This window comes from Podarcis liolepis (genome assembly GCF_965112155.1).
Source record: "Podarcis liolepis genome assembly, chromosome: 4".
Taxonomy (NCBI): domain Eukaryota; kingdom Metazoa; phylum Chordata; class Lepidosauria; order Squamata; family Lacertidae; genus Podarcis; species Podarcis liolepis.
Window position 1 is genome coordinate 68,160,762 of NC_139558.1, and position 26,925 is coordinate 68,187,686.

At 40.8% G+C, this 26,925-nt stretch overlaps 1 protein-coding gene across 6 annotated transcripts in view; it reads right to left on the minus strand.

Moving 5' to 3' along the window:
- Nucleotides 1-13,535: 13,535 nt before the first annotated feature.
- EPHA3 (EPH receptor A3) overlaps nt 13,536-26,925 on the minus strand; it is a 205,284-nt gene continuing 191,894 nt past the window's right edge. For all 6 annotated transcript variants that reach the window (XM_083498574.1, XM_083498576.1, XM_083498573.1 and 3 more), the window contains 3 exons: nt 24,283-24,476; nt 18,385-18,540; nt 13,536-16,644 (listed from right to left, as the gene is read on the minus strand). In XM_083498574.1, the coding sequence (XP_083354700.1) occupies nt 16,539-16,644; nt 18,385-18,540; nt 24,283-24,476 (456 nt within the window). In that variant the 3' untranslated portion in view covers nt 13,536-16,538. The remainder of the gene's footprint in view (nt 16,645-18,384; nt 18,541-24,282; nt 24,477-26,925) is intronic.

Consider the following 26,925-nt stretch of genomic DNA (forward strand, 5'->3'; position numbering starts at 1 on the left):
CTATTTACTTGGTGGACAAAAGTCCATTGATATCAGGGAAACATGCTTAACCACTGTAGCCTGTAGTATTCACTATATTATTAATATTATTTTTTTAAAAAGGTTTTGCAATTCTAGGAGCATTGAACACCGTCTCTGTAGTTCTTTTGCCCTCTCCCTGACCATTTCGTTGTGGAGAAAGATGTATGATATATCACAACCATTTTGCATACAGTCTCTCACCTGAAGTCTCTGGAGTAAGACACAAGTTTTGCAGAGGAACTGTGATTTGTTGAGGATAAGTGAAGGAAACAAGAACACACCCTGAGAGCCTTTAACCTCCCTCTGATATTTCAAGACTTGATATTTCAGGTACACCCCCCGCTCCTCCTCCTTTCCTCTGCCAGTGGAGAATTCAGCATCCCTTTACAATGTATACATGAAATTTCAAATGTGTCTCCAGTGACTTCTAGCATATATATATATATTAGAGGATATAAATGCTCTTTTTGCTGAAAAGTGGCAGGCTCTTCCCCAAAGTCCTTAAGCATATACTATCAAAGGAGTGTTTCAGTCCACATACTAGGTTTAACTATATATTTTTTATATCTGTTTCCAAAGTCCATGTCATTTTTATGGGGTGTTAAAAAGGGAAATTTCAATGCCACGGTGGCCTGATATGCAAACACAGATCATTTTGCCTGGGAAACTCTCGTTTCCATTTTAATGCGGAAAGGTTTCAGATTTACCGATAGCAGAGAGTAAACTGTAGGATGTCTCATAGCTGTAACAGTTTACTCTAAAAGTGTCTTCTGAAAGATCTGTGATCATTCATTAAACTCGATCCCTATCTGTTCAAAAAAAAGGTCATAGTTTGGGCAGAGCTGTCCCCCAACCCCAATACCCAGATTTCACCTTATTTAATTTTTGGATGTTTCAGAGAAGACTTGCTTTGAAGTTCATCCCCATCTGTGTATAATAATGTGGGTGATCTTATAAAATAACAGTGAAGACTGAATAGATAGCTTCTTTTTGCTAGATTACATGAAAATCTGTCATTATTAATTATATTGTTCTCTCCACTAGATCCTTACAGCAACCCTGAAAGGTATTTTTGAGAGATTGTGAGTTTCATGGTTAAATGGGATTTGGATCCAGGGGTGGATGAACTGGTCCTCACTTAGTCATGTTCATTAATTTTAGTGGGTCTACTCTGAGCAAAACTTAGTTGAAAACCCACCCCAAGTTTCCCTGGTTTTAATCCAATGCAACATTATCACCACTGTACTACACAGGTTCTTATGATGCTGTAGTTTCTCACATGAGGCTGTGGGTAGTGCTAAACCCTAGAAATTAATAAATGGTTGGATTTTGATTATTTGGAGTACTGAAGGGAAGATTTAGTGGAAAAAGTACAGACTAAGCTTCTTTTCCAAGCCAGTGCCTCTCCCGGAATTGAGGCATTAACATGACAAAAGGTGTTGATGCCCCATCTAAGAGGAATCTTGGGCTTGGGCAGATAGAGGTTGCCAAACTGAGGGGTGTGTATATGAGGTGACAGGAAAATAGTGCTTTTTTAAAGCAAGGTTTTCTAGGAAGAAGTGGGAGAAGAAAGACAGAGCCATCTCACACAGGCTGGCTGAAGTCCAGCTGGGAGAGATGACTTGGGGTGAATCTAAACACAGGAATACAACGCTATAAATGAGTCATAAATTAGATGGAAAAAATTCCTATGTGAAAGCCCGTTTTAAACCATTCTCGCTCTCTTGCGCCATCCGGTGTTGCATGTTTAAAATGCAATCAAATCGCATTACTGTGACAAATGTAGCTTAGTCCTTGGACTCCAGTGCTATACTGCTGTAAGATCTGGACTCTTTCCCTCATCTAAATCCAGGTGTAAATATGTGAATAAATCATATTTCTTAAAGTTACAATAGTCTCCGCTGCATCTTCAATTCTGTACTGTATGAGGGGAAATTGCTTTGCAAAAATGTGAACTGCCCTGAGATCTTTTATTTTGCAAAATAAAAAAAATTCCTTCCAGTAGCACCTTAGAGACCAACTAAGTTTGTTATTGGTATGAGCTTTCGTGTGCATGCACACTTCTTCAGGTACACTGAAACAGAAGTCACCAGAGATATATATATAGAGAGAGAGAGAGAGAGGGGGGGGGAGGGGTATTACTCAGAAGGGTAGTGGGAATGGGTGATTGGCTGATAGGACAGGTTTTATTTTGCAGTTTTTGCACCACCACCACAACTCACTGTCCCCTCTGCAAACCTTATCAGCATTTTAGTGCCACATTAGAATGAAAGCCAAGTGGTGTCCACCCATCATGTACCCAGAATTCAGTGCCCTGACCTATAGATCTATGATTTTTTTTAAATAGCTATATAGGCTGGATTTTATAGAGGTGTGTATTTTTAGGACCCACGTTATTTTTGTGACTGTGGTTGTTTAAAAATGTTTTAACAGTTTTAACCATGACTTTACGGTGAAGGGCAGGTAAATAAATAAGTAGTAGTAGTAGTAGTAGTAGTAGTAGTAGTAGTAATAATAATAAATCGTTGTGCCAGTCTTCCATTGACTGAGTTCATTAGGTGCATCTCACTCTAAGCCTGTAATCCTACACCTATTAAACTGGCTAATCCACACAAAATACAATGGCATATTTCCAAGTAAATACACATAGTATCATGGTAAGGCACTGATCTAGAAAAAGCTGAGCAAGAAAGTCAGGAAAAACCTCTATTGTGAATGCGGTTTTCCACACAAGCTACTATGGAGGATGAGAGTTTAAAGTTGCAGCTTGTGTCGAGTTATGTGTCCCAATGATTTCAGCGAGACAGAAGAGTGGAAGGCTGACCGCAGGAACGCAGCATTGAGGAGAATAAAGAGAAGCAGAGACAACTTACAATATCAGCTGGAACTGCAAGCAAGCTGTGAACACTATTTTTGTTAGAGACTATCATTTGTACATGTTATTTCCTATGTTTCATTGTAATTCCCTGGCAGGAGTCCCGTAGCATCGTAAGCTAGAGGAAGGGGAGTTACAAAACCAGGTTGTTGTAAGGATTGAGTTTTATTGCTTTGCTATTAGAGTGAGGTATGTATTAACTCGGTTAATGAGGCATTAAAAAAAAAAGTTAAACAGAACATCAGGCTGTGTTACTTTGCCAAACCCTGAAATAGTCACGGGGGAAATTGGGATAAAATAATAACAGTAAAAAATCAAAAACCCTCTCATCTGTAAAATGGGCAGTGATTAGACTAGCCCAATCAGCCTGTACAGTCTTCCATAGTTTGTCAACCTCTTTGAGATATTTTTCTCAATATAAAGTGGTATAGAAATGAAATCATCAACAACAACCCAAGAATGATAGAGCTATCAGCCAGTCAGGCAATATTATTCCTACAATCCTCACAGCTACATGGAAGATGCAGAAGGCCTTAAGAACGGAGTGTGGAGACAATCTTAAATGTAAAGAGAATATATTCTTTGGAAGGTGGTGGGGAATCTCACAAGGTACACTATCAGATGTGACTGGGGGGGGAGATTAATCTGAACATGGATTGTTTGTTTCATTTTTGCTGTGCCATATGGGTCATTTTCTTTTACGGGATTCTTGCCCACAGTAGTAGATATGACGGTCATCCGAACTGAATTCGCCCATTCCCGTCCATTTTAGTTCACCGATGCCCAGGATGTCAATGTTTATTCTTGCCATCTCATTTTTGTTAAAGCTATGGTTTTCCCAGTAGTGATGTATGGAAGTGAGAGCTGGACCATAAAGAAGGCTGATCGCCGAAGAATTGATGCTTATGAATTATGGTGCTGGAGGAAACTCTTGAGAGTCCCATGGCCTCCAAGAAGATCAAACATATCCATTCTTAAGGAAATCAGCCCTGAGTGCTCACTGGAAGGGCAGATTCTGAAGCTGAGGCTCCAATATTTTGGCCACCTCATGAGCAGAGAAGACTCCCTGGAAAAGACCCTGATGTTGGGAAAGATGGAGGGCACAAGGAGAAGGGGACGACAGAGGACGAGATGGTTGGACAGTGTTCTTGAAGCTACCAACATGAGTTTGACCAAACTGCGGGAGGCAGTGGAAGACAGGAGGGCCTGGCGTGCTCTGGTTCATGGGGTCACGAAGAGTCAGACACGACTAAACAACAACATGGGTCACTTTAAGAAAGATATTCTGTATCTGTGGATTGCCGACACCTGTAACCCAATCAATATTGTGCTTGTCCATATAACCTTACTTTGTAACAGTTGCTGCTTACCACAGCTACTACTATGCCATAAGATCCACTGTCTTGTAATGTCACATATGGTACGTACAGTTATTTATTGTTTGATATTATTATTGCTGTAAAATGTGTGAGATCATGATATTGTATTTATTTGTATTACTTAGTGCTTTAACTACTGATGAAGCCCAGGACGGCGAAACAAGGCGAATATTCCGGAAATCCTTGTCTTGACTCTGTGAGAGGATTTTGTGGAACTGTAACAACCTTTCATGTGGATTGTTTGGACTTTATGGACAGACAGAGGGAATAGACACCATTACACGGATTGACCTTATACATGAACTGACTAGAAAATGAACTGATCCACTGGGTCTTCTGCTTTGTTCGTTTGTTGAACTTTATGAGTTACTTCTGTTGAAATTTGATACAATGAATAGTATACCTTATTTATCTAAAAACACAGCAGGTTACGTCTTGTGTGTTTATTGTGGTTCAAAACAACAGCAACCCATTGAGAACCATTGATTAAATGAAGCTACAGATGTTCGATGGCAGTCAAATAAACAGAATTGAAAGACAGAATCACCAATGAATTCTAGAAATAATTAAAAGAATTAAAAAGGCAAAGAGAGGCTTGAATTATAAGCTTTCATCTACTAGATCCCAACTTTGTCAGATGCATCACAACAAAGTATCTTACTGCATCTTCAAGACTAATTGATGTCTTGAGACATAAGCTTTTGTGAACAAGAGAGCTCACTTCATCAGACATATGAAGTGGTGACATGCATTCTGGTCCATGACATCAATGCCTCTAACGTGCCACAAGACTCGTTTTTGTTTGTTTGCTGCAAAATAATAACATGGTTGTCAATCTGAAAGCCAAGGGTAGATTTCAGAATCCGCCCCAACAGATTTAGAGGATTATTGGCTTATCTATGAAAATTTTCAATGGATCTGTAGGTAATCCTCCTTCATCAAGCCAGGCTGACTCTTATTAGACTTGTAGTAAAAAGTTAAATTGCACCCTAAAATATAGATCCCAGATGTATTTTGGACCTCGCTTCCATTGAAATTGATTTCCAACCAAATGATTAAACCTCCAGGCTGAAAGCTTTCAATAAGTGGAACATTTCCTTCTGACCAAGCTCTAGGAAAACAGCAGAATGAGTGTGGATCTAGCAAGTTTATTGATCCACTATTGCATCCACTATTTTTTTTTTTACTTTGCAACATTTTTTAATAAATAGTTTTTAGAAGTTAAAATATATTTAAATGATATTTTATCTTCTGTTACTTAATTTTTGGAAGCTAGTTACATAGGAGACAGCATTATCCCTTTGCCAATCCACCAATATAACACTCATTACTTCATTACTACACCTTTCCTCTCTGGCTGTTTCAATCTGGACCAATTCCTTTTTTTGTTTAGATGATTTACGTATCTTCATTTGCACAAGCCATAGGGCAGTTTCAAACAAAACGAACAGATGAAAACACATAACATTGATTTTTTTAAAAATCCTTTAAAACTAGTTCTTTAAAAAGACACAATAAAGATAAAGGTAAAGGGACCCCTTACCATTAGGTCCAGTTGTGGGGTTGCGGCGGTCATGTTGCTTTATTGGCTGAGGGAGCCGGCATACAGCTTCTGGGTCATGTGGCCAGCATGAATAAGCTGCTTCTGGCGAACCAGAGCAGTGCACGGAAACGCCGTTTACCTTCCCGCCAGAGTGGTACCTATTTATCTACTTGCACTTTGACGTGATTTCGAACTGCTAGGTTGGCAAGAGCAGGGACCAAGCAACGGGAGCTCACCCCGTTGCGGGGATTCGAATCACCAACCTTCTGATCAGCAAGTCCTAGGCTCTGTGGTTTAACCCACAACGCCAAATGAGACTTACTAATAGCAGCAGCAACCAGGTCTCTCCTTCTCCAAACAATACTTCTTAACAAAGTGCCTCAAATTATAGAGAGTGGGGCCAGGTGCACTGCAGTAAGGAGGGAGTTTCACATATAAGGAGCCACCACTGAAAAGGTCCTTTGCTGGTCCCTTCACACATACCTAATACTATGGAAGAGTCACAAAGAAAGCACCATCAGCTGATTTTAAAGCAAGTACAGGTAATGTGAGAAGAAGGTGTTTTGCGGATGGTTGGGCCTCAGCTTGTTTAGTAATAATAATAATAATAATAATAATAATAATAATAATAATAATAATAAATTTTATTTATACCCCGCCCTCCCCAGCCGAAGATGGGCTCAGGGCGGCTAACAACAATCAAAATAATCCAACATTCTAAGAACCTTTCATTATAAAAAATAATTAAAATCAAATTGATGGCAACCATTAAACAAAATTCTGTGCTGATTGCCAGCGGAGGAGGTCAGGCTGCGCCGTGACAAAAGGCCTGGTGGAACAGCTCTGTCTTGCAGGCCCTGCGGAAAGATGTCAGGTCCCGCAGGGCCCTAGTCTCTTGTGACAGAGCGTTCCACCAGATTGGAGCCGCGGCCGAGAAAGCCCTGGCTCTAGTTGAGGCCAGCCTAACCTCTCTGTTTAGGAATTTAAACGTCAAAGTAAGCACATAGAATTGGGCTTGAAATGGCAAGCTGTGCAGCTGTTTTAAGATGCTGGAAATATGCTCAGTGCGGCTGTTTTAAGATGCCGGTAATATGCTTGTGGACTGCTACTCCTACCATATGAATCCTAGCGTTCTCTACATCTCTTTTCCTCTTTTAAATTCAAAGGATGCTCAGCTATTTTTGAGAAGCTTGTATGGGCAGGAATTGCTATTTTGGTAATTCAGTTTTAACCCTCACTTGATTTTTGACACTATGTTGAAATGGATATATAGTTTTATTCACTTTTCTTACTTTTCCTGTTTGCTTGTATCTGCTATATAAACCTACAGACTGCAATGTTTTTCTGTTCTGTTTAATTCTGTTTTGTTTATTATGTTTCATGCTGTTCCTATAGAATTGTACCTTTAAAGCTGATTTCCATTTATTAATGGAACATGTTTTGTTGTGCTTTTGATATTTTATAGTAAGCTTATCTGATACTGTGTATGAATCTCAATAACAGTATAACTCTCAGGGATAAATACATAAAAAATATGGAGTGATCCTTTGCTCCATTTCATCTAAGAATTTATGCACATAGTTGTGAACAAATCCCTAATAGTATAAGGATCTGTGCATGCCAGTGGGTATAGTGTATGCTGTTCCTTTTATTTATATACAGCTTAGTGCCAAAATAGGCTGCTAAGCAGTTTAAAAGTATAAAAATCAATGATGCAACCTTTAAAATACGAACACTCATAATTACAACATGCAATAAAACAATCCAGTTAAAACAACACAGCCATTGAAATGGCTCAGGTCAAGAGATTAAAGGAATTCTTGTGTTACCAGGTGCATCTTCAAAAGCTGGTGGAATGCCAGTACTGATGATGGTGTCTTGTATTTCAGCAGGGAGTGTCCTCCATGACACAAGCACCAGCACCAGCAACAGAAAAAGGCTGTGAATCCAACAGCTCCGGTTGCATGTATAGAAAATTTCCCCCTTGCCCCAAATGCCATTGTGCATCTCAGCCGTTTGGGAAGGAGCAAGAGTGTGTTAAATGCCTTCCCTTAGTTGATCACTGCTTTTTGAAGGTGGGGGGTGGGGGTGGAGACTTTGGCTCCTCACAGCTAGATCAACATGTGAGGTTAAACTGTCTCTCACAGTGTGAAAACTTTTCTTGCTGCCACTTAGGGTTGCCATATTCATGGGTGTCAAGGCTCTGTAAAGGCTTCGTGAAAGCTATTCCTACCCCAGCTGCAGCAAGAGCAGAGAAAACAAGGTAGAGTCATTTTTTAAATGAGGTTTATTCAATCCTAATAGCGAGAGACAAAAGAACGCAACCAGCCTCAGCAAACTGGGCTCCTTCCTCCTCTTCCTTAGCAACAGCATCTTCCCTTACGGTGGCCACTTGTGGTCAAATGTCTTTGAGTCCTTTGCTCCTGTACTCTTAATGAATGCCGCATTCTGGGAGAAGGGGGATCAGAAATACTTTCCAGTGATGACGTGTCATCTGGCTGCCCTGCCGGATTCCGCCCCCCTTGTTCTAACACTTCCCAACTTTTCTGTTCTTCTCTCTCTGAGCTGTGACTTTCCTCAAAGCCCCGCTGTAAATCAAGGCTGTCTCCCTCTTCTCCTGCAGTGTCAGGAGAAGGGGGGCGGGGATTGATCTCCACCACTCCTCCTCCTCCTCCATCTTGCCCTCTTGAGTCCGATCCCTGACATCGGGTATGTAAAATGGGAGTCGACATCGTGATCCATAGTTAAAAGTAGAAGTTGGCAAATGTGTCCCATTTTTGCTCTTCAAAATATGGCAACCCTACCATCGTTAGATGGTGCCATTGAATAGCATTGGTGTGCCCTGTGCCCAGGTTAAGCAAAGAGTGGCATACTGGCACTGCTTCTTCTTCTGCTTCACCTCTTCCCCAGCCCTTAACTTCTCAATAATTTTTATTTAACAAGAAAATACATATAGTAAATATATTAAAGAAAAATAAAGAAAACACAAAGACACATTACTGGGAATCAGGATTTGGAAGGAAAGGGTAAAGGATCTCCCACAACTGCTTATCCACATCCTGAAGCCACTTTTTGGATTTGGAAAGGATTGCTAGTAAGCCCTGTTGTGGGCATTTGTGTGCAAAATCCCCTTGTTGTCTGCCTTCCTCTTTACATGATCCAGTTCAGTGGAAGGAACTGTTTGCCAGCTTCTTCCTCTTGAGTCTCAAGGTTGCCCTTGTAGAACGCAGCAGGAAGGAGGGTTGGAGGGGCAAAACTAGAACGAGTTGCCTCCATTGGTCAGCTCTGGCTCCATCTACTGTTGACCTCTTTGCCTTCCACCCTACCAGTCCCAATGGATATCAGCCACCACTGGTTGAGTCTCCTGAAATCCAGTATGCAGGAACATCATCATCAAAACAACAACTTTTATTTGTATCCCACCCTCCCCAGCTGAGACCGGGCTCAGGGCAGCTAACATCAAATATAAACATTGATATAAAATCAAACAATAATTAAATAACCTCTTAAAAACAAGTCAGGATAAAATTAAAGTCTGAATTAGATGGCTTTCCACAAAATTTGGGTTGGGAACAGTAAATGCTCATCAGGCCCAACTGTGTACGCTGATCTTATATGGGCCTGTGAGAATGCTGAGAGGCCTCTTTCGTACTAGTTCTTATACAAATAGAGAAGGAGAGTCAGGCTGAGCCCTGACCAAAGGCCTGGCAGAACAACTTGTCTTACAGGCCCTGCAGAAAGATGTCAAAACCCGTGATCCTCCAGATTTTCTTCCCATTGACTCCAGGCAGCACAGCCAACGGACAAGGAAAAAATAGCTATGCCAACACCTTCAACAGCTGAGGACCCACACCAGACAACCCAATATTTAATGTATTACAAAGTGTGTGTCTGTGCTGTGCCAGGATAGTTTGCATCAGTCCCAGAAGGAACGAAACATAGCCCAGATGTTAAGAAATTTGAGCTTTTAAACCTGTCTCTCTTCTGTTAACAGTATCTTACCCCTATCTCCACCACCCTACCTGTCATCTTGTTTCTCAAGCTGTATTTTGTTTATAGATATTAGCAAGGGCTGGCAAGTCCTGACAGGGGATGTGTGCTTTCTGGTGAAGTCATTGCTCTCTGTTGATATGGACAAGAAAGCATTCTAGCCTTCTACTTCTCATTAAGGAGCTCTTTGACATGCAAAAGCCCCAAACACATGCCCTTATCCTTTTATTTTGTACCGCCTACCACACTACCACATCATGATACAGTGGTACCTCAGGTTAAGAACTTAATTCATTCTGGAGGTCTGTTCTTAACCTGAAACGGTTCTTAACCTGAGGTACCACTTTAGCTAATAGGGCCTCCTGCTGCTGCCGTGCCACTGGCATGCCATTTCTATTCACATCCTGAAGCAAAGTTCTTAACCTGAGGTACTATTTCTGGGTTAGCGGAGTCTGTAACCTGCAGCATTTGTAACCTGAAGCGTCTGTAACCCAAGGTACCACTGTATTTTTAATCATAGTTAAACACACGCCAGAGTATCACCTAACCTCCAAATTGCAGCCTAGCCTTATTCTGGTATTCCATTTTTCCTGTTATGAAAATGAAAGTGTAATAGTGTAATAGTGTAGAGGTGCTTACCACCTCCACCGCAAGGATCCTTCAGAAGGGAATTGTGGCCAGGAGCATTATGTTGCAGGTGCATTTTTGATGCATTGAATTGAATGAAAGTTTATGAGTCATGGCAGAGGGGAGAGCATGTGTACAAATTCAACAGGACTTTGTTTCGTTGCTATTTTGTTTATGCTGTTAATATTGTTTTATAGATCTGAATGCTGTCGTACTTTGTGAATCCTATAATATGATTTTTGGTGTAACTGTGATGTTTAGCTTATTTTTTAGTTGTTTTGCTAATAGTGTTACATAGATGGTAATTGTTTTGTTTGTGATTGTTTTACTGATGATTTGTTTTCTATATGATTTATGCTGTATTCGTGATGTTCCATTATGCTGTTTTTATCTTTTTTTTTTGTAAGCCAAACAATAAAAAAGTGAAATAGAATCAATCAATCAATCAATCAATCAATCAATCAATCCTGGCTAATGTGGGAGCCTTGAGTCTTACATGACCTTCCATCTCTCAGCCATCCAGCATAAAGTATCCCTCAATGCAGAAAAGTCGGAGAGAGTCCTTGCTGGCGTCTTCATTGCTCATAGTGTTCTGCAGTGCTGGATTCTTATAGCCAATTCCTGAGAGTGGTACAACAGGCAGCACCACTGTCAGACCTCATCCTGGAAGCCCTGGTTTGGCTGCCACCTCTTACCTTTGCCTCTCAAACCATTTGAAAAGGGGTTCCTTTCACCAGAGCAAAATCCCCCATATCATCCGTGTTCCAAAAGAGCTTATTCCCTGGCCCTGCGTATGGAAAAGTATATTTTTCCAAGCCTGTTGGGGCGCCGAGGTCCTGACAACTGCCTGAGGATGCCATGTGCTGACATTGGGCCTGCCAGTATTCAGAGCAAAGAGTTCCTAATGTGTGTCATTTTGAAATCCTTTCCTTGACTATCTTTCCCCTTTCCAAACAGCTTGCTTAGCACAGTGTCATCGAAGGTGAATGGAAATATATGTACCACATCAGTTCCCTGCATGATAATGCCGCAAGATGTCTTTCATCATTCTCAGTTAATTTTAAATATAGGATTAGAACATTTCCCTGTCCTCCAATTCTTCTTGCAAGACAGTACTTAATATGCAAAAGCAATTCCACACACTGGTTTTAAAATGATCCTTGCTTTAGAAAGGCACATAAAACTTTAAGGCAGAGGGAAGATGATAAATTATCCCTCCTGCTATGAACATCCAAAGGAAACTGAGCATTACAGGATGCTTTTACATTGTGGGGAAATGATTGGGGGGGGGGAGAGCACAATAAATAAACCTTGGCTTATATGGTTGAAGAAGAGTGCATTTTTACAGCGTTTGGATGCCTTAGCATTATGAGAGGAGCTCCAGCGCCTTTGAACTCAACAAAGACTTTCATTTTCTTGCCCATTATTTCATTTCCTCGTTCTCTCATGAGTTTCAGATCCAATTCTTCCTAGTCTTTTATTCCTAGAATGCTCATAGAACAAAGGCAAGCACAAACTCCTGACTGGAAGGTGACTGCCCCACTTTTTCTCTTTGGTTATCTTTGTTTGCAACACCCACCATGTGAAGAACCAAGTGGTAGCTGAAAGTGGAATTTTTACAGTCGGGAGAGGGGAAGGGATTCATTCTAATGTATGCTTCTGCGGCGGCGCCCCTTTCATTCATTTCAGTTAATCAGATTTAATTGCTAATCGGTATAATTAAACCTATTAGGCCTGTGTTGCAGCTCCCAATTGCAAAATCATACACAGATTGAGCCTGCAACAAAACAACTAACTTTCCTAACAACAACCCCACAAAACTGTCCTGAACAACAAAACAGTTGATAATAATCTTGGACAATTGAATTGCATTTTACCAAAGGCCTAGCTAAACAAATGTGCCTCAACCTGGCACTCAAAGCCCAGTAATGTAGTAGCCATTTGTGGCACCAGGAGGTATAACTACATAGTTGGGGTACCATTACAGAGATGGCTCTATCCCACCTGGGCCACCCTGATCGTGAGAGTGTATTATCTTAAAGGATGGTTGGGCCCACAACACAGTTCCCCCCTCCCTGGCATGGGGGGAGTGATGCCTTTTACGCCAGGGTGGCACCACGACCACCCCAGGCCTCTTTTGGCCAATCACAATTGAGTGGGGTGATAGTGGGGGATATAAACGCGGCCGCGCAATGTGTGCTGAGCACCTGCTTCATGTTGCCAAACACCTGCTCTCCCTCCCTTTTGTTTTAGGTGCCCTCTGGCCTTGCTTTGGACTTTGGTTTGTCACAACTTTGTAAGGTTTGGTGTTTAGGCATTGGCTCATTGATTTGTGGGGGAGGGGAGGTTGGCCTTGATTCTGTCCGAAGTCCGCTTGAGGGGCTAGGGCCATGCCAGGCCTCTGGGAACACCAAGGAGAGCTGCAGGCGGGTTACCCCGATGTGGCTTCCTCATTGGTGGTTTACCCTTCCTGACTCCCTGCAAGGTGGGCAGGAGTCAGTTAGAGTTTATTGCTGATGCCTAAGCCAATACCGCTCACATTTGCTGTAATCAATAAAGTTGTGGCCTAAATTTGGCACATTAACCTTAAACCATAATCTGTGTCTGTGTGAATTTATTTCTTCTGGGGGGCTGGCTTGTAGGCCTTCACACGCAACCACCCCCACCAGTGGAACAATTGGAAGGATGTCATCTGCTGATCTTAGGGCCTGTGTTGGCTAATATGGGGAGTGGTGCTACATCATGTATTTGGGGCTCAAGCCATTTAGGGTTGAGAAGAATTATTGGGCCCAGTGGGATGTAGGCAGCAGGTGAAGATCATACAGAATAGGTGCTATGAGACACTGCCTTTGGCTCCTCACTGCACAAATACTGCTGTCATCACTGCTTGGCATGTGGAATGGAAGTCTACTTCTGCATAGACACTGCCCCTTGCTGGATTGTGGTAGGGCTGTTTTTTAACATGACCAGCTAGCCTGATGAAGCTGTATCCTAAACTTGAGAAGTTTGCTCCTCCAGATACTGTTGGAGATTTAATACAAAATGATTGCCCAACAATCAGTTTCCTTGGCTTGAAAACAATCACCTGTGTATTCCAATATGTAAAAAATACTTTCATTATGTTTATTATAAAAATATAAATGTTTCCACTACAAATCATTTTACATTAGTAACAGGCCATCTACAATTGCACAACGTAATTAACTAAATGAGTAAGTAATGCTTTGAAATAAAGGTTAAAAAGCAAATGTGGATTTGCCAGTTCAAATCACATCTATACATTGCTTATTGGAGTCTAAAGTACAGCAAAACAAAAAAACAAAAAAAACCCTATGTTATATGTTAACAGAAATAAATAATATATGTAAAAACAATATTTTTAAGATACAAAAACAATAATATGGTACATATTCTTAGTGAAGACTTTGCAATGCTTGTTTGATGTAAATAATAATCAAAGGCAGGTCCTGTACAGGAAGATGGCCACAAAATTTCTATTTCCTCTACTCCACAGTTAAGAATTGTACACTGCTATGTTTACATATGTACAGGGGGAGAAGGGGAATGGGGGCTATCGGAGGCCACCGAACAGTACAAAAAATTGTAAGAAAGAGAAGACAAAAAGTTCTTTTAAAACCCTCTGCAAAAAAGGAATTTCCTCCTGAACAAACAATGAAATCAGTCTTTAGTACTGAGCACACACATAATTATGTCCCGTGGTATTACTAGACATTGAAAGATAATTAAGGATAGGTAAGACTAAAATGTAGTTTGAAAACCTGCTAATACACATTTTTTCTTTCTTTCACAGCCATTTAAAATTGCCTCGGGGACAATTTGTTCTAGATAGTACTTCCAAGAACATCAGTAGAATTGTTTTGCTTTAAAAACAATACAAAAACTTCCTGCTAGCAAGAATGGTGTATTTATGGCTGGAGATCAAATCTAAAGAGAAGGGAGGTGATTATTTGACATTATTAATCAGATCTGAATCCTTGCAGAACACGTGCTTAGGATGGTGCATTGTATACTTCCAGATCCTGCTATGATCAGAGAATTTTAAAAAGCATGGCATCATATTTGAAGGGCATGCAAGTTACAAAGGTGTGCAAGGAAAGTACACCAGTGCTCTGTGTATAGTCAGAGTGTCAGCATTTTGAAGTGTCATTTTATGCTTTTTACAAAACGGATCACCTACTGGGCATGTTTGCACATAATGCAAAACCAGACCATGGCTTAACGCAAATACGAGGGTTCTTGAGAAAAGACTGTGGCCGCTGTGTTCCTTTCCTGGTCATCCTGCTGCTGCATGCTGTGAGCTAAACCATGGTTTGGCTTAGCATACTGTCTGAACCTGGTCTCATGGTATGTCTCCTCTAGATAACCATGAGCTGTAAAACCCAAGAGCAAACCATGATTACAGCTCACTGTTTGCCTAGAGTGTGACAAACCATGAGGCTAGATTCGGATGGTGAGCTAAGCCAAACCATGGCTTAGCTCATAGCAGCGCAACAGCACTAGGGGAGGAGGGCAGTAGCTGCAATCTCCACTCTGAGGACCTGTTCATTCATGCCAAGCCATGTTTTGACTTCACATGTCTTGCAAACAGGCCACTGTATGACTCAAATCCATCTTAAAAGCTGCTGTGTACTGTGCTGTGTACAATTGAGCGGAAGGGCAAATGTAGCCAAAAGAAAATACAAACAGGATACGTGTTGATATGGATATCATCCCATACACGTTGTTCACATAGTACAACTTACAAGCACATCTTTGTAAGTGTGTTTAAAACTGCAGCCTTAGAAACATGCTGTAATCATTTACTCTTAAGTGGATGCCAACAATGCTAGCTTACTTCTCTAATATAAGAACTAAGAAAAGGGATTTCATCTTTTCCTATTTGGACCCCAGAGTATTATAAGCAAATAATTTTATCACCAAGTAATGCATCGTATACCATGGGTGTTGTTGTTTTTTAAAAAAATATCTGGCACAATTCAACACTTTGTGCACACTGCAAACATTTAAGTACATGCAATTATGCAACTCTGAGTTAAGTTGTCAAGAAAATAATGAACAGCTCACTATGGCTGTTTTCCTTGGAGAAAAATGATTGTGTGGTTCATTGGATTATACTACCCAGAACATGGTGCATGAAAATTTACTCACTTGTGGGCATGTAGGCCTCTTTCTTCACTTACATCAGATCCTCTAGATTGGGACCTATTTTCTTAAAAGTAATGTCCCACCACTTGTACTGAAATTTCTTCCCAATGTCTGGGGCTGCAGCCAAAGTCTGGGAGGATTTGGCACTTGGTAGTAATTAAACCCAGTCAAAACATATATAAATATAAACAATAAGAAAACATTTAAAGGGAAATAAATATGCCTTTTAAAAGAAAAATTAAGACTTTTTTTTATAAGAACACATGCATCAAAACCAGCCCCAACAGCAAATATTGTTCATGAACTATTGCCTCATTTTATACCCAACATTATTCATGTTTTCCTTCCACCGTCGAAACAGAATGTTGCAGGAATATCCTTGCAGATATGGCCAGACAGAGCTGAGGTATTATCCCCAAAAGAGCATTACAATTATTTTAAAGAAATAAAATACTAGTCACCTATCCTTTCTGCATATAAAAAAAATACTGCAAGGGTATTTCCCCCTCTTGCTTTCTGCTGACAATTGGTCAAGACCTAGCATAACATCCACCGTTTAGTTGTTTGCCTTTCTTGGTATTCAGTCCATCAGCATTGAAATGGCTCTAAGTTACATGGAAGGATTTAATAAAACAAAGAAACCAACATTTTCTGTCAAATGCAGTATATGTTTGAGCAGTCCATTATTACAAGGTGGGAAAGGCGCTCCCTCCCTTCAAGAATAAGAGAGAGAGAAAAGTTTTTCATTCCTATTTTAAGGCAATTTAACTCAACGTATGAGTCTCTTAGTGGGCTTGAAACGGGCCCAAAATGTCATGCTTCCAACAATGCTACAAGAGTGCCTTTTCAGTCTTGCACTTTTTCACTCATCACCATGACCTTTGCAGCAACCTCTTGCTTCCTCTTGTTGTGTCTCGAGTGCCAACGTTTCAGTAGCCTACACTGGAACGGGGCCATTCTTCGTATGCATTTCTAGAGATTTAATACTGCTAATGAGCTTTTTCTGTGGCCCCACAATCGTCACACCGACCTTCTTCATGTCGCTGAAAAAAACAAAACACACCTGATGAGTTCCAGAGAAGTTGGAAAGTGTTTCACACATCAAAAGAATCCACAATGTTAGGCCGATGAGGAAACTTCCTTTGCATGTTGCTAAACAGTGGTAGCTGGCCTGAATGTTTCCAGATGGGCCAAAGGCAGCGGAGTGTGTTTCTGATATCTAAGAAAATAGCTCTCCTAAGGAAGCAACACAAACACATTCTCAGGGGCTGAGAAAAATTGTTGCACCTGTACAGCAGCTTGCAGATTTTGGATGATTTAAATAAAAGTGTGTGGGAGATAGGGAGCAGTTGTGTAGTGGGGGAGGGAGGAGGGCCGAGGGGCGGTGGCCTTGGGCACAAAATTATGAGAGGGGCACAACCAGGCACAATGCCAATGAATCCCACACCAGGGATGGCTGAGCTGGGAGGCAGCAGAGCTGCTAAGTTGAGAAGGTGCACGGCCACCACAACCACCACCAGCAACTGCCCAGTCCACCAGGGGAGCACAACACTTGCCTCGCCCCGAGCACCAGCAACCCATGCTATGCCACTGATGGAGGACCACTATCTTGGATGCCAGTAGCTGCTGTCATACATAGCTTCTTCTTAGAATTTTCACATATGGTAACCAATGGCATCCAGGGTCCTAGGTAAGTTGGAAAAGGTTCATTTAAAGAGTCTGAGTTTTAGGGCTTGAAGGATTTCTGTGAACAGAATTGCAAGTGGCGGAGTGTTTTAAAAATAAATAAATCCCAATGATCCTGGCTCACAAACTGGGAATGACAGAAGGTTGAGTATTTTATCTATCCTGAGGGACAGTACTGTGCCACGGTGAGAGAATTTATTATGACCAGAAAGACCTCAGTTCGAATCCACATTCAGCATATAGGTTGAGTGATATTGGGTCATAGGATGTAAGATAAAACAGAGAGGAAAAGTTGTGTATATCTCCTTGAAATCTTTGGGCTCTGTTAAATCTTCAGAACGCCAAAAATGATCTCCCTCTCCTTCTTTTTCCAGCCCCACCACATCAGCATAACTGACACTGGACAAAGAACACCCTATTTTCCTGAGAAATCAGAACGTCTGCTCCATTTAAAAAATATGGAAGCTAAAAATTTCATTATGCTAAACCATTGACCTATATCAAAAATTGACACATCTAATTCTAAACTAATCCCAGCCACCACGAGTCAGATGGAGCAAAAAAGTCACATGTTGCTTTCAAAAGAAGATCTTCCATTTATGATTTTACAACAGCCTTTCAAAGAAGTAGAACAAATGTGGGGCAGCTCAGTTGGTGGAGCATGGGACTCTTAATCTCAGGGTCATGGGTTTGAGCCCCACATTGGGTGAAAGACCCCTGCATTGCAAAGATGACCCTCATGTTTCCTTCCAACTCTATGATTCTATGAAGAACACTCTCTTGTTCGAATTGACATATATGTAACTGAACACATGGGTGGTATATTTCAGCAAGGTGTTCTTGAAGTGCAATCCTATCCATGTCTACTCAGAGGTAAGTATCATTCAATTCAATGGGACTTGCACCCAGTTAAGGCTGCAGCCTGAGTTGACTTTAAAGGAGCATGTGTTCTGCGCTGTGAGCTGGGCTCATATGTTGCATTAATTTCACTGAAACTTAGATGTTGAACTGCCCACAAGATTGAAATCTCATTATTTGGGAAGTGGCATGAAAAATGCAAAAGCAACCAAAGAAACAATTTTAAGATGGACTCTTACTCTGAGGAAATCTTGGCTATCGTATCGCATGAGCTGTATTCTACTCCTGTGAATATGTCCTTGCATTGTCCTATCCGAATGCCATTGAGCCAGTCACCTGTTGAGCGGAAGGCTGAGATTTCAACATTGCTTTGGTCCAGAAGGAGATTTGATGGCCTGGAATAAAATGAATGTGATGGTGGTGAGAGAACAGAAATACACTGTGATTCCCTATGTATCTGGACTTAAAACAAGTCCCAGCAGAATCTTTCAGATGAGGTGCAAGTTGCGTGCAGAATTTAATGCCTGCAGAAATCTATTGCTTTAGGGAAAAACAGAGAAATCACAGTGGCTAAGTGAACCAGCTGCTCAGCTTGTGTCTTAAGCTCATGATTGCATTGTCAGGGCACTTCTTTCGAATTGAAGCTTTCATGAAGCTCATCTTGATTTAGCTCAGGTATGTGTAACTTGACAAACATACCTCAAATAAGAGCCAAGACAATCCAGTGATAAACGCTCTTAATCTCAGATTGCACCAACTGATGCAGTGTGAACTGGTGGCTTAAATAGGAGGATGTGACCATCTGGAGCTTGCAGCACGACTGAAAATCTCTAGATGGCTTTGTTCAGAATTGGCAGCGCAAAATATTACAGACAGCAAATGCAATGAAATCACCAAATGCTTCCCTAAAATTTTCTACAACAGTTTTCAGTTCTGGAGCATCAAAAGAAACCTGAGAGATCTTTGCATTTTAGCAGTGGCGTAGCGTGGGTTGTCAGCACCCGGGGCAAGGCAAGTAATTTGCGCCCCCTAACCCATGGATTTACGCCCCCTAACCCTAACGTTGTGCCCGGTGCGGCCAGCCCCCCTGCACCCCCCACGCTACGCCACTGCATTTTAGAGCCTGTAGAGACAGACATAGAAAGCTTGTTTGCTTCATAAAAACAAAGTTTAAAAACTTAAGCTTCCATGATATTGCATCCCTAATGTGATGAGCAAACTATATGCTAAATTATCCTGTGGCTTTGGAATACATAGCGGAGACTCCGCAAAACAAATAAGTAAACCATCACAAATAGTTTTCTACAATTGACCTATTTGGATATTCCTTCCCACTTTTTATTTTGGTTGCTGATATTACATATAAAAATATAACTCAGTGGATTTTTTTCTTTGAGGAATAAGCTACTATTTTCCCTGCCAGTCAGTCAACATGTGCCATGCTTAAATGTGATCTTCTCAATCATCTTTCTACAATTAAGAGTACGTGCAATAAAAACAATTTCCTTTTTTGGGGCATGGGAAGTTGGAATTATCTGTGTCAGTTTGTCCATGTAATTTGATACACCAGAGACAAATGATTTATTTTTCGAGAAACAAACAAACAAAAAGGCACTTAATATTACCTCTTCTACCACCTCATGTTATCTAATAAGATAATGTCTGATTTATCAGCTATGAAGAAACCTGGGAGATGAACATCACCCCCACCTGCCCAATACGGTTATAAGAGATAAAAGAACAAAAATCTGGGTGCCCATTGACCAAAAAACACTCTCTCACCAGCCCAGCAGGCACAACAGCATGATTTTTTTTCTCCACCAGCTGTCCTATTATCTCCCTGTCTATCGCAGAATGAGGACAATGTTCTTAGTTGTTGGCCAAAGTCCTAGTCTCTGCTCCAAATGGATTTTTATTAAAGAACACTAAAACAAAACTCAACAATACGCAAAAGAGTTGTTGTAGTTTCTTAGTATATGTTGTAGTTTCTTAGTATATCTTTCCCTCCATCTCCAAAACTAGTCAACACATTTCAGCCGGACAGATTATTATCAGCAACGCAACACCCCTTGTGGCAAAGGACTGATATTGCTCATTTGTATAAAGGAGCTGAGTTGTTTAACGTGACTATTAAAAAGAGGCTATCTGATGCATCAATTGCCTGCTCTTGCTACGCATACAGTTCTTGTTAATATGTATGTATGATTTCTTTGATGCTCAGCCATTTCCCCTAAATGTCCATTTCAGAAACAAATCCAAAGGAAATGCAATTAACTATACTGGATACAGCTAGCTAACTTCTGTTTGTCTCATGAAGTCCACATTTTTTATTTATAGCTTTCTCTGTATAGCTACTAGGATCCCAGGGCATTTATTAAAGTATATATGAAGTATGGAGAAGTTGCTTTTTCTCTCTGGTCAATCTAACATGCTGCTTCATTCTAGTAAAAGGGGGGAACTGGCGTCACTGCTCCCTTTTTGTGTGTGTGTGGAATGTTAAACAACATGAGAAAAAGCAGAGCAGCAGGATTACAAATTGGACAATCCCAGTGCAGCTTTTATGTCTGTTGTCGGGACCAAGGTGTAACGAAGACAAAAATATGAACTAATTTCAAGTAACCACAGAATAACTAGCATTGTAAAGTATCGTTTTTCTTGCAGGATTCTAAGTGGGGAGGGCATTCCCCCCCCCCCACAAAAAAGCTCCTTTCCTCCTTGGAGAGGACATCTGGACAGTTTATCAATGAGCAGGAATTTGTCTCTCGCTGTGAAGAGTCTGTGATGTCTCCTCATGTGCATCGAGGGAGTGCCGGGCTTTCGGAGCATCTGCATCCATGGGCTTCCACCCCCCTCCCTTTGACCCAGCCCCCTAGACAGCAGGTCTAAACATGAAATTTATGGGCTGGGTGATGTGCACCATAAGCTCACACTTTTACTAGACAAATTAGATGGGCTACAATCCGTGCAGCTGTAAATGACGTCCTGCAGGGTTCCACCTGATCTTTCACAGCTTTTCATAAATCAGGTCCTACTAGCGTCAGACTGCAATCATTAAAAAGAAATCATGGAAATTACATGTCTGCTCAGGGGAATTGAAACACAACTCCCCCCGCCTCTTTCATTTCTGCCGCTTCCCACTCCCACTAGCAACATTTCAAAACTGTTCTCTGTGTACTGGCAAAGCGGGAGGGAAATCTTTGGTGCTATTCATTCTGGCACTGAGCATGGTTGGAAGGCTGCGTGTGCTGGCATATGGCTGTCATAAATAAAAGGACAGCAACCCACTCAGCAGTGAGATTCCAGAGTATATTTTCCACCAATGGCCTCTTGCAGTCGGCTTTTATGGACTGACCTATTATGTTAACAGCTGGAATTAACCTTGTTCTTTTGCATGCAAGCCTGGAAAGCCATGGTTTGCTGTCATTGAGATGGATGTTGCCACATTGCAAAGAATTTTCTGTCGCACCGCATCATGTCTCGAAATAAACATATAAATAGCAATGGAGCTCTACCTCCTACTGATACAAATTGCTGTTCTGAGTGTGCCAGCTGTCCAGTGGGGAAAGATATAACTCAATTTGTAACCACTACCATCAAGCACTCCTATTTGAGAGGCAGCAGTGTGTTACTAAGAGAAATGTTGCATACTCTACCCTCTAAGTTTCCACATCTATTTTTACTTGTCTTCTTAGCTAGCTCTCCTCTGCTGCACTCGAGTGTCTCAAGACTGGGAGAGCATCTATTTCAAATGAGCAGTTCTTAATACCTTGCATTTTTGCTTATGTAAAAGCCTGCTGAACATTTATGTGAGCTGATATATGACTTTGATGGCTTATAAATGACCCCAAGGACCAGAATCCTAGACTAATTTTAAGGTCAACAAAAGCACAAGTGTGTTTGATTTTTTCATTCACACACACACACACACACACACACACACACACATTTGCTGCCAGATGGAAAGCACAGGTATATCCACTTTCCAACAGGAGACAAGAAAATAAATCCCACACTGAGGAGGCATGGAGACATGTTGTTGACTTTAATTATCTTAGTACCACAAGGAGTACAACTTTGCCTTTACAGTCATTTATGCTGCTTTAAAGTGTCATTCAGGTAAAAAAAGATGACTATGTTCTTTAAATAAAATTGACCTACCTCTATGGCACATTTGCTTCCCCTGATATTTCTTTATATCATGTTTGCTCAGTTCAGTAATAATCAGATAGCTACTGCATTTGGTCCTTAAGCTAAAAAGACCTAGACTTGCGAATCAGACATCAAAGGCATCACCTTCGCCTAAGGACAACCATTTATGGACTGCTCACCAATAGATGCCCAAAGCGCCCCTTCAGATAATGAATTCCCCCCAAATTGTTGTAAATGTCAACAACACTGAATGCTTTTCATTTACTATGATTATAATATTGGAAACCTGTGGGCAGGGTGTTTTTGCTTTTCCAACTTAAGTTCTATAGAGTTCTATAGCGTCTAGTTTTTGAGGAGCTTACATTAAAAACTTGGGTTTTAATCCAGTTATTTGCATTATAACTTCAATTACACACACTCCATGTGGCTATGGCAGTGAACAGACAAATCTGGGATTCATATCCACAGCCATCCAGCTCCAAAGTGGCAATAAAGCTTGAATTAACTGCAACATAGGATACCACACAGTATCCGTATTGCCTAAATACGGTAGTCCCAAGGAGCTGCAATTTCCTGGCATTTTGGTGCTTGGTTGAACATGGAGTCTAACACAACAGAGACCCATTGTGTTGGGAAGCCAGGACAGCAACGCAGCTCCACCCATGCCACCCTATCAGCTGCTACTGTGCATAACTGAGACCAATATTCACAACTGTAAAGCAGTGCACACGAAGATAAGAAATAATAATCTGAACTAGGAAAAATAATGGAAGTGATCAAAACTCAACTTGCCCTAAAACACACACACACACACACACACACACACACACACACACACACACACACCTATATGTTATACAGATTAAATCTGAGTGGAGAAAAAGTTAACAATGTTCAGATACCCAGACAGAACCGCAGAGACAAATCAAAGAAGTTATGATTAGATTGTGCAAGTGCTCTGGCACAATCACAAACTAAACTGTAACTAAACTTCAACTATTGTGCCTTTTCACACTGTATTCCAAAACACAAAGTCTGCATGTACCTGAAAAACACTGATTACAAAAGTGCCAATCAGCCTAGTAAGAAAGAAGAACATAAAATGATTTAATAATTGATGAACATAGAACTAGTAGGAGAAAGTATTGTTTAATGTTGAGCCAAGATATGGAACTTCCTGACCTGGGGAAATCAAATCTCAGCTCTCTCTTCCCTTCCCTCCCTTCCAATTACAAGTTTTCTTCTGCTGCTTGAACACCTTTTTGTTTGTTTGTAGGTCTTTAACCTGACCACTGTGATTTTTGCTGCCCTCCTCTGGAATCCCTTTGGTTTGCTTTCATATGAGCTATTTTAAAAAGTTTGATGTAATTTATTCTGCACCTAGATAGGGGCAAAGAGCTATGCAGTTGTCTCTAAATCAGTAGGAATGATGGTTGCCTACACTACTATCATCTGCACAGCATAGTTTCTGAAATTTCACTAGACATTGCTGACATATTTTCTTCAGGCCTAAAACTGCTTTTTTGAAAAAGAGCACAAGTTGAGATTGCAAGGGTGAAATCTCTCACAGTTTCTGCATCTGTTCAACCTGACCGTGCAGTTGCAGAAAATGCTCTGTCCTGATAATGTCTGCGTGCTTTCTTCACAGTATTCCTGTGGTGCTGCACACCTACAGCTTTCTGTTGAACTGGGCTTGTGAATTCACAACCAGCAGGAACTTTGAAACTAGATGTTCCTTTGCCTCCTTTGCAAACTGGGTTTTGGACAACAACAAACAGTCAGGGATGCTGTTTGCCTACTAGAAGATAAACAGATAGGAGCCATGCTTCCTCCCACCCCAGCCCCCAACTTAAACTACACTACTAATAAGAAATAGCTGTAAACATGGAAGTAGGTAGTGGACAAAGCAAACATATTGTAATTACTGGAGGTAGAGAAAGCAAACACATTCATGCTCAGTGTGCAAGATGTAGAAGGTATTGTGTCACCTTGCAGCTGCATTGGTGATTATTTTTAGACTGCTGGGATTACGGATCAGCTTGTCCAGGATGCTGACAATCTGCTCAAACTTCGGTCTGTTGTTTCTGTCTTTTTGCCAACAGTCCAGCATCAACTGATACAAGGCAGCTGGGCAGTCCATGGGTGGTGGCAAGCGGTACCCTTCTTCCACAGCTTTAATTACCTGCACAAGGAGAAAAAGATTGCAGACATTATCAGGAAATGCTTCCCCCTTTGGTTCTGCAAGGGATCTCCATTACATTGTCACGGACGGTATTTAAAACCAATCTATCCATTCTCCAATTGTCCCGACGTGTCCTTCTTCCTCTTTATTTGCAAAATAAGCCACTTGACAAAACGGAGATAGGGAAAAGTGACAGAGGAAGCAGAGGATAATGTGTAGCTCTTTGAAGAAGGTGCTATTTGGTCTTGTCCAGTGCTCAGCTTTGATTAGACCAAATGCAAGTCAACTTAATACATTTCCTACAATACAAGCTTAATTGGTCCAAAGAGAAAACATCTGGAAGATCGCTACCCATTCATCCCCCCCCTCCTCCTCAACAGCCTTTTAGGAATTGCTGTTTGAGATCATAGGAACATGGGAAGCTGCCTCAGAGTGCACCTGATTATTGGTCTGTATAACTCAGTACTGCCTTCAAGCACTGGCAGAAATTCCAATGAGTTTCAGGCAGGAGTCTTTCCAGCCCTATCTGGAGATGCCAATGACTGAATTTGGGACATTCTGCATCCAAATCATGCACTCTCATTCTGAGCTACAGCCCTCCCTCCAATAAAGAGGCCTTACATTTTAAGATCTAATTATCAGCTAGGATGTTTTACATAATATTCACTAACACAAAGACACAAGCATGCAAACTCTGGGACTATTTCATAGGTACAGAATTCTATATAGGGAGAGAACATCGGCATATATAAATATATCTATATATTAATTGTTTCACAGAAAGAGGGCAGTATTCATCTATCAAGGCTACATCGGCAGCTAGTAGCTTAGCACAGCTAGTTATCCCTTCTCCTTTTAATGGGAGTGCTCCTTGCCTCTAGAAGCAAGCGATATTCAAATACGCACTTAAAGTTGCACAGGCAGTTTCTAACGCCACATAATTGCAGAAATATCCAGCTTTACTGACATTTCCATATTTCTGCATCGCACGGCAGATAGAGTTAGATTACTGTTGACAGATGGGTTAAGGGGCTAACAAGGATGTGGAGTAGCAATAAAGCTAGATTACCCATGATTGTCCTAACAAGCATATTTCCAGCCACGTTGGGGTTTGGCTTGAGAGGTTGTGGCTGTGTGGTTTGCATGTGAGAAATCAACCAGATTTTGACTTTCTATAATCATTTTAGGAAAATGACTGAAAAGCAGCAGGCAGCTTAACAAACGCCCTGTGGCAGATCAGAAACAACTGCTTCCTACTTGACATTTCAGGAAGAACAAATGATGGAATTAGCTTCCATTTTCTAATTTCCATTATCAGGGCAGCAATTCTTTATTTCTAAACCAGCAAGTTAAGCAATATGGTTAACTAATCCAGGCAATATGAACAACTAACAGCCAATAGTTATATGGATAACTAGGGGCTACTGCAAACATAACATTTCTTGGTCTTTTTATAAACTGTAGCTAGGAAATTAAAAGCATTCCCTGACCTACAAGAAATTCCCTTCCCCTCCCCTTTCAGAGTTAACAACTGCCACAGTGAGGTGTTACATTTACATTAATGTTAATAATAACCGTAGTTGCCTTTAATCATGGTTTACATAGCCATTTCAGACTCTTATTTTGAAGCTAACCAAGGGCAACATTGGTGCAAATATTATTGCATGGCTAATGCTGGCAAGCGAAGATAGGATGGAATTAACATGGTAGAAGGGACACAGGCTACTAATTTATTAACAATAATCAATAGACTGGAAAATGTTATATATTTATATTAATAGACTGGAAAACCTGTTCAATAAAGAGTCATTTTAAAGCAATGAATAACATGGGTTCACTACTCTCTCTCTCTCTCTCTCTGTGTGTGTGTGTGTGTGTGTGTATTCCACGATTATATCCCCATTTGTTAGCTAAAAAGTGCCTGATTTCGTTTGCTGTTACTATATGTTTGCTTAGCATTAGGGTAAGATATTATGCACAAAAATTTATTCCCATTTGTAAAACATATATAGAGCTGGTCAGAATTGGTAGCTTTTAATTGAGTCATGTGGAACATATCTAGACTAAATTAAGGGAACAATATGGTATGTTTTTTAAAACGGCTTTGGGAAATACTATATTCCAAAGAAGCATAAAAGGATGGCAGATCTGTTTAACTTTCTGAAGTTGGACAGCAATAAATTCAAACCATCTAAATGAACCTCTATGTAAAAGACTTCTAAACAAATCAAACCATCACTTCATGTTATCTGCTCACTGCATCCGAAGGCATTTGCTCATTAAAATCTTAAACACAATTTCCTCCTCTCTTTCTTAGGCAGTTTAATTGGCCCAGTATACTCCTAGAAAAGCTCAGCAGAGATACAGCCAAAAGGGATCACGAGACATTTAATAAAGTTCTATAAAAGATGTATAACATTCTAACTAATGTAAAAGCACTTGTCAATTA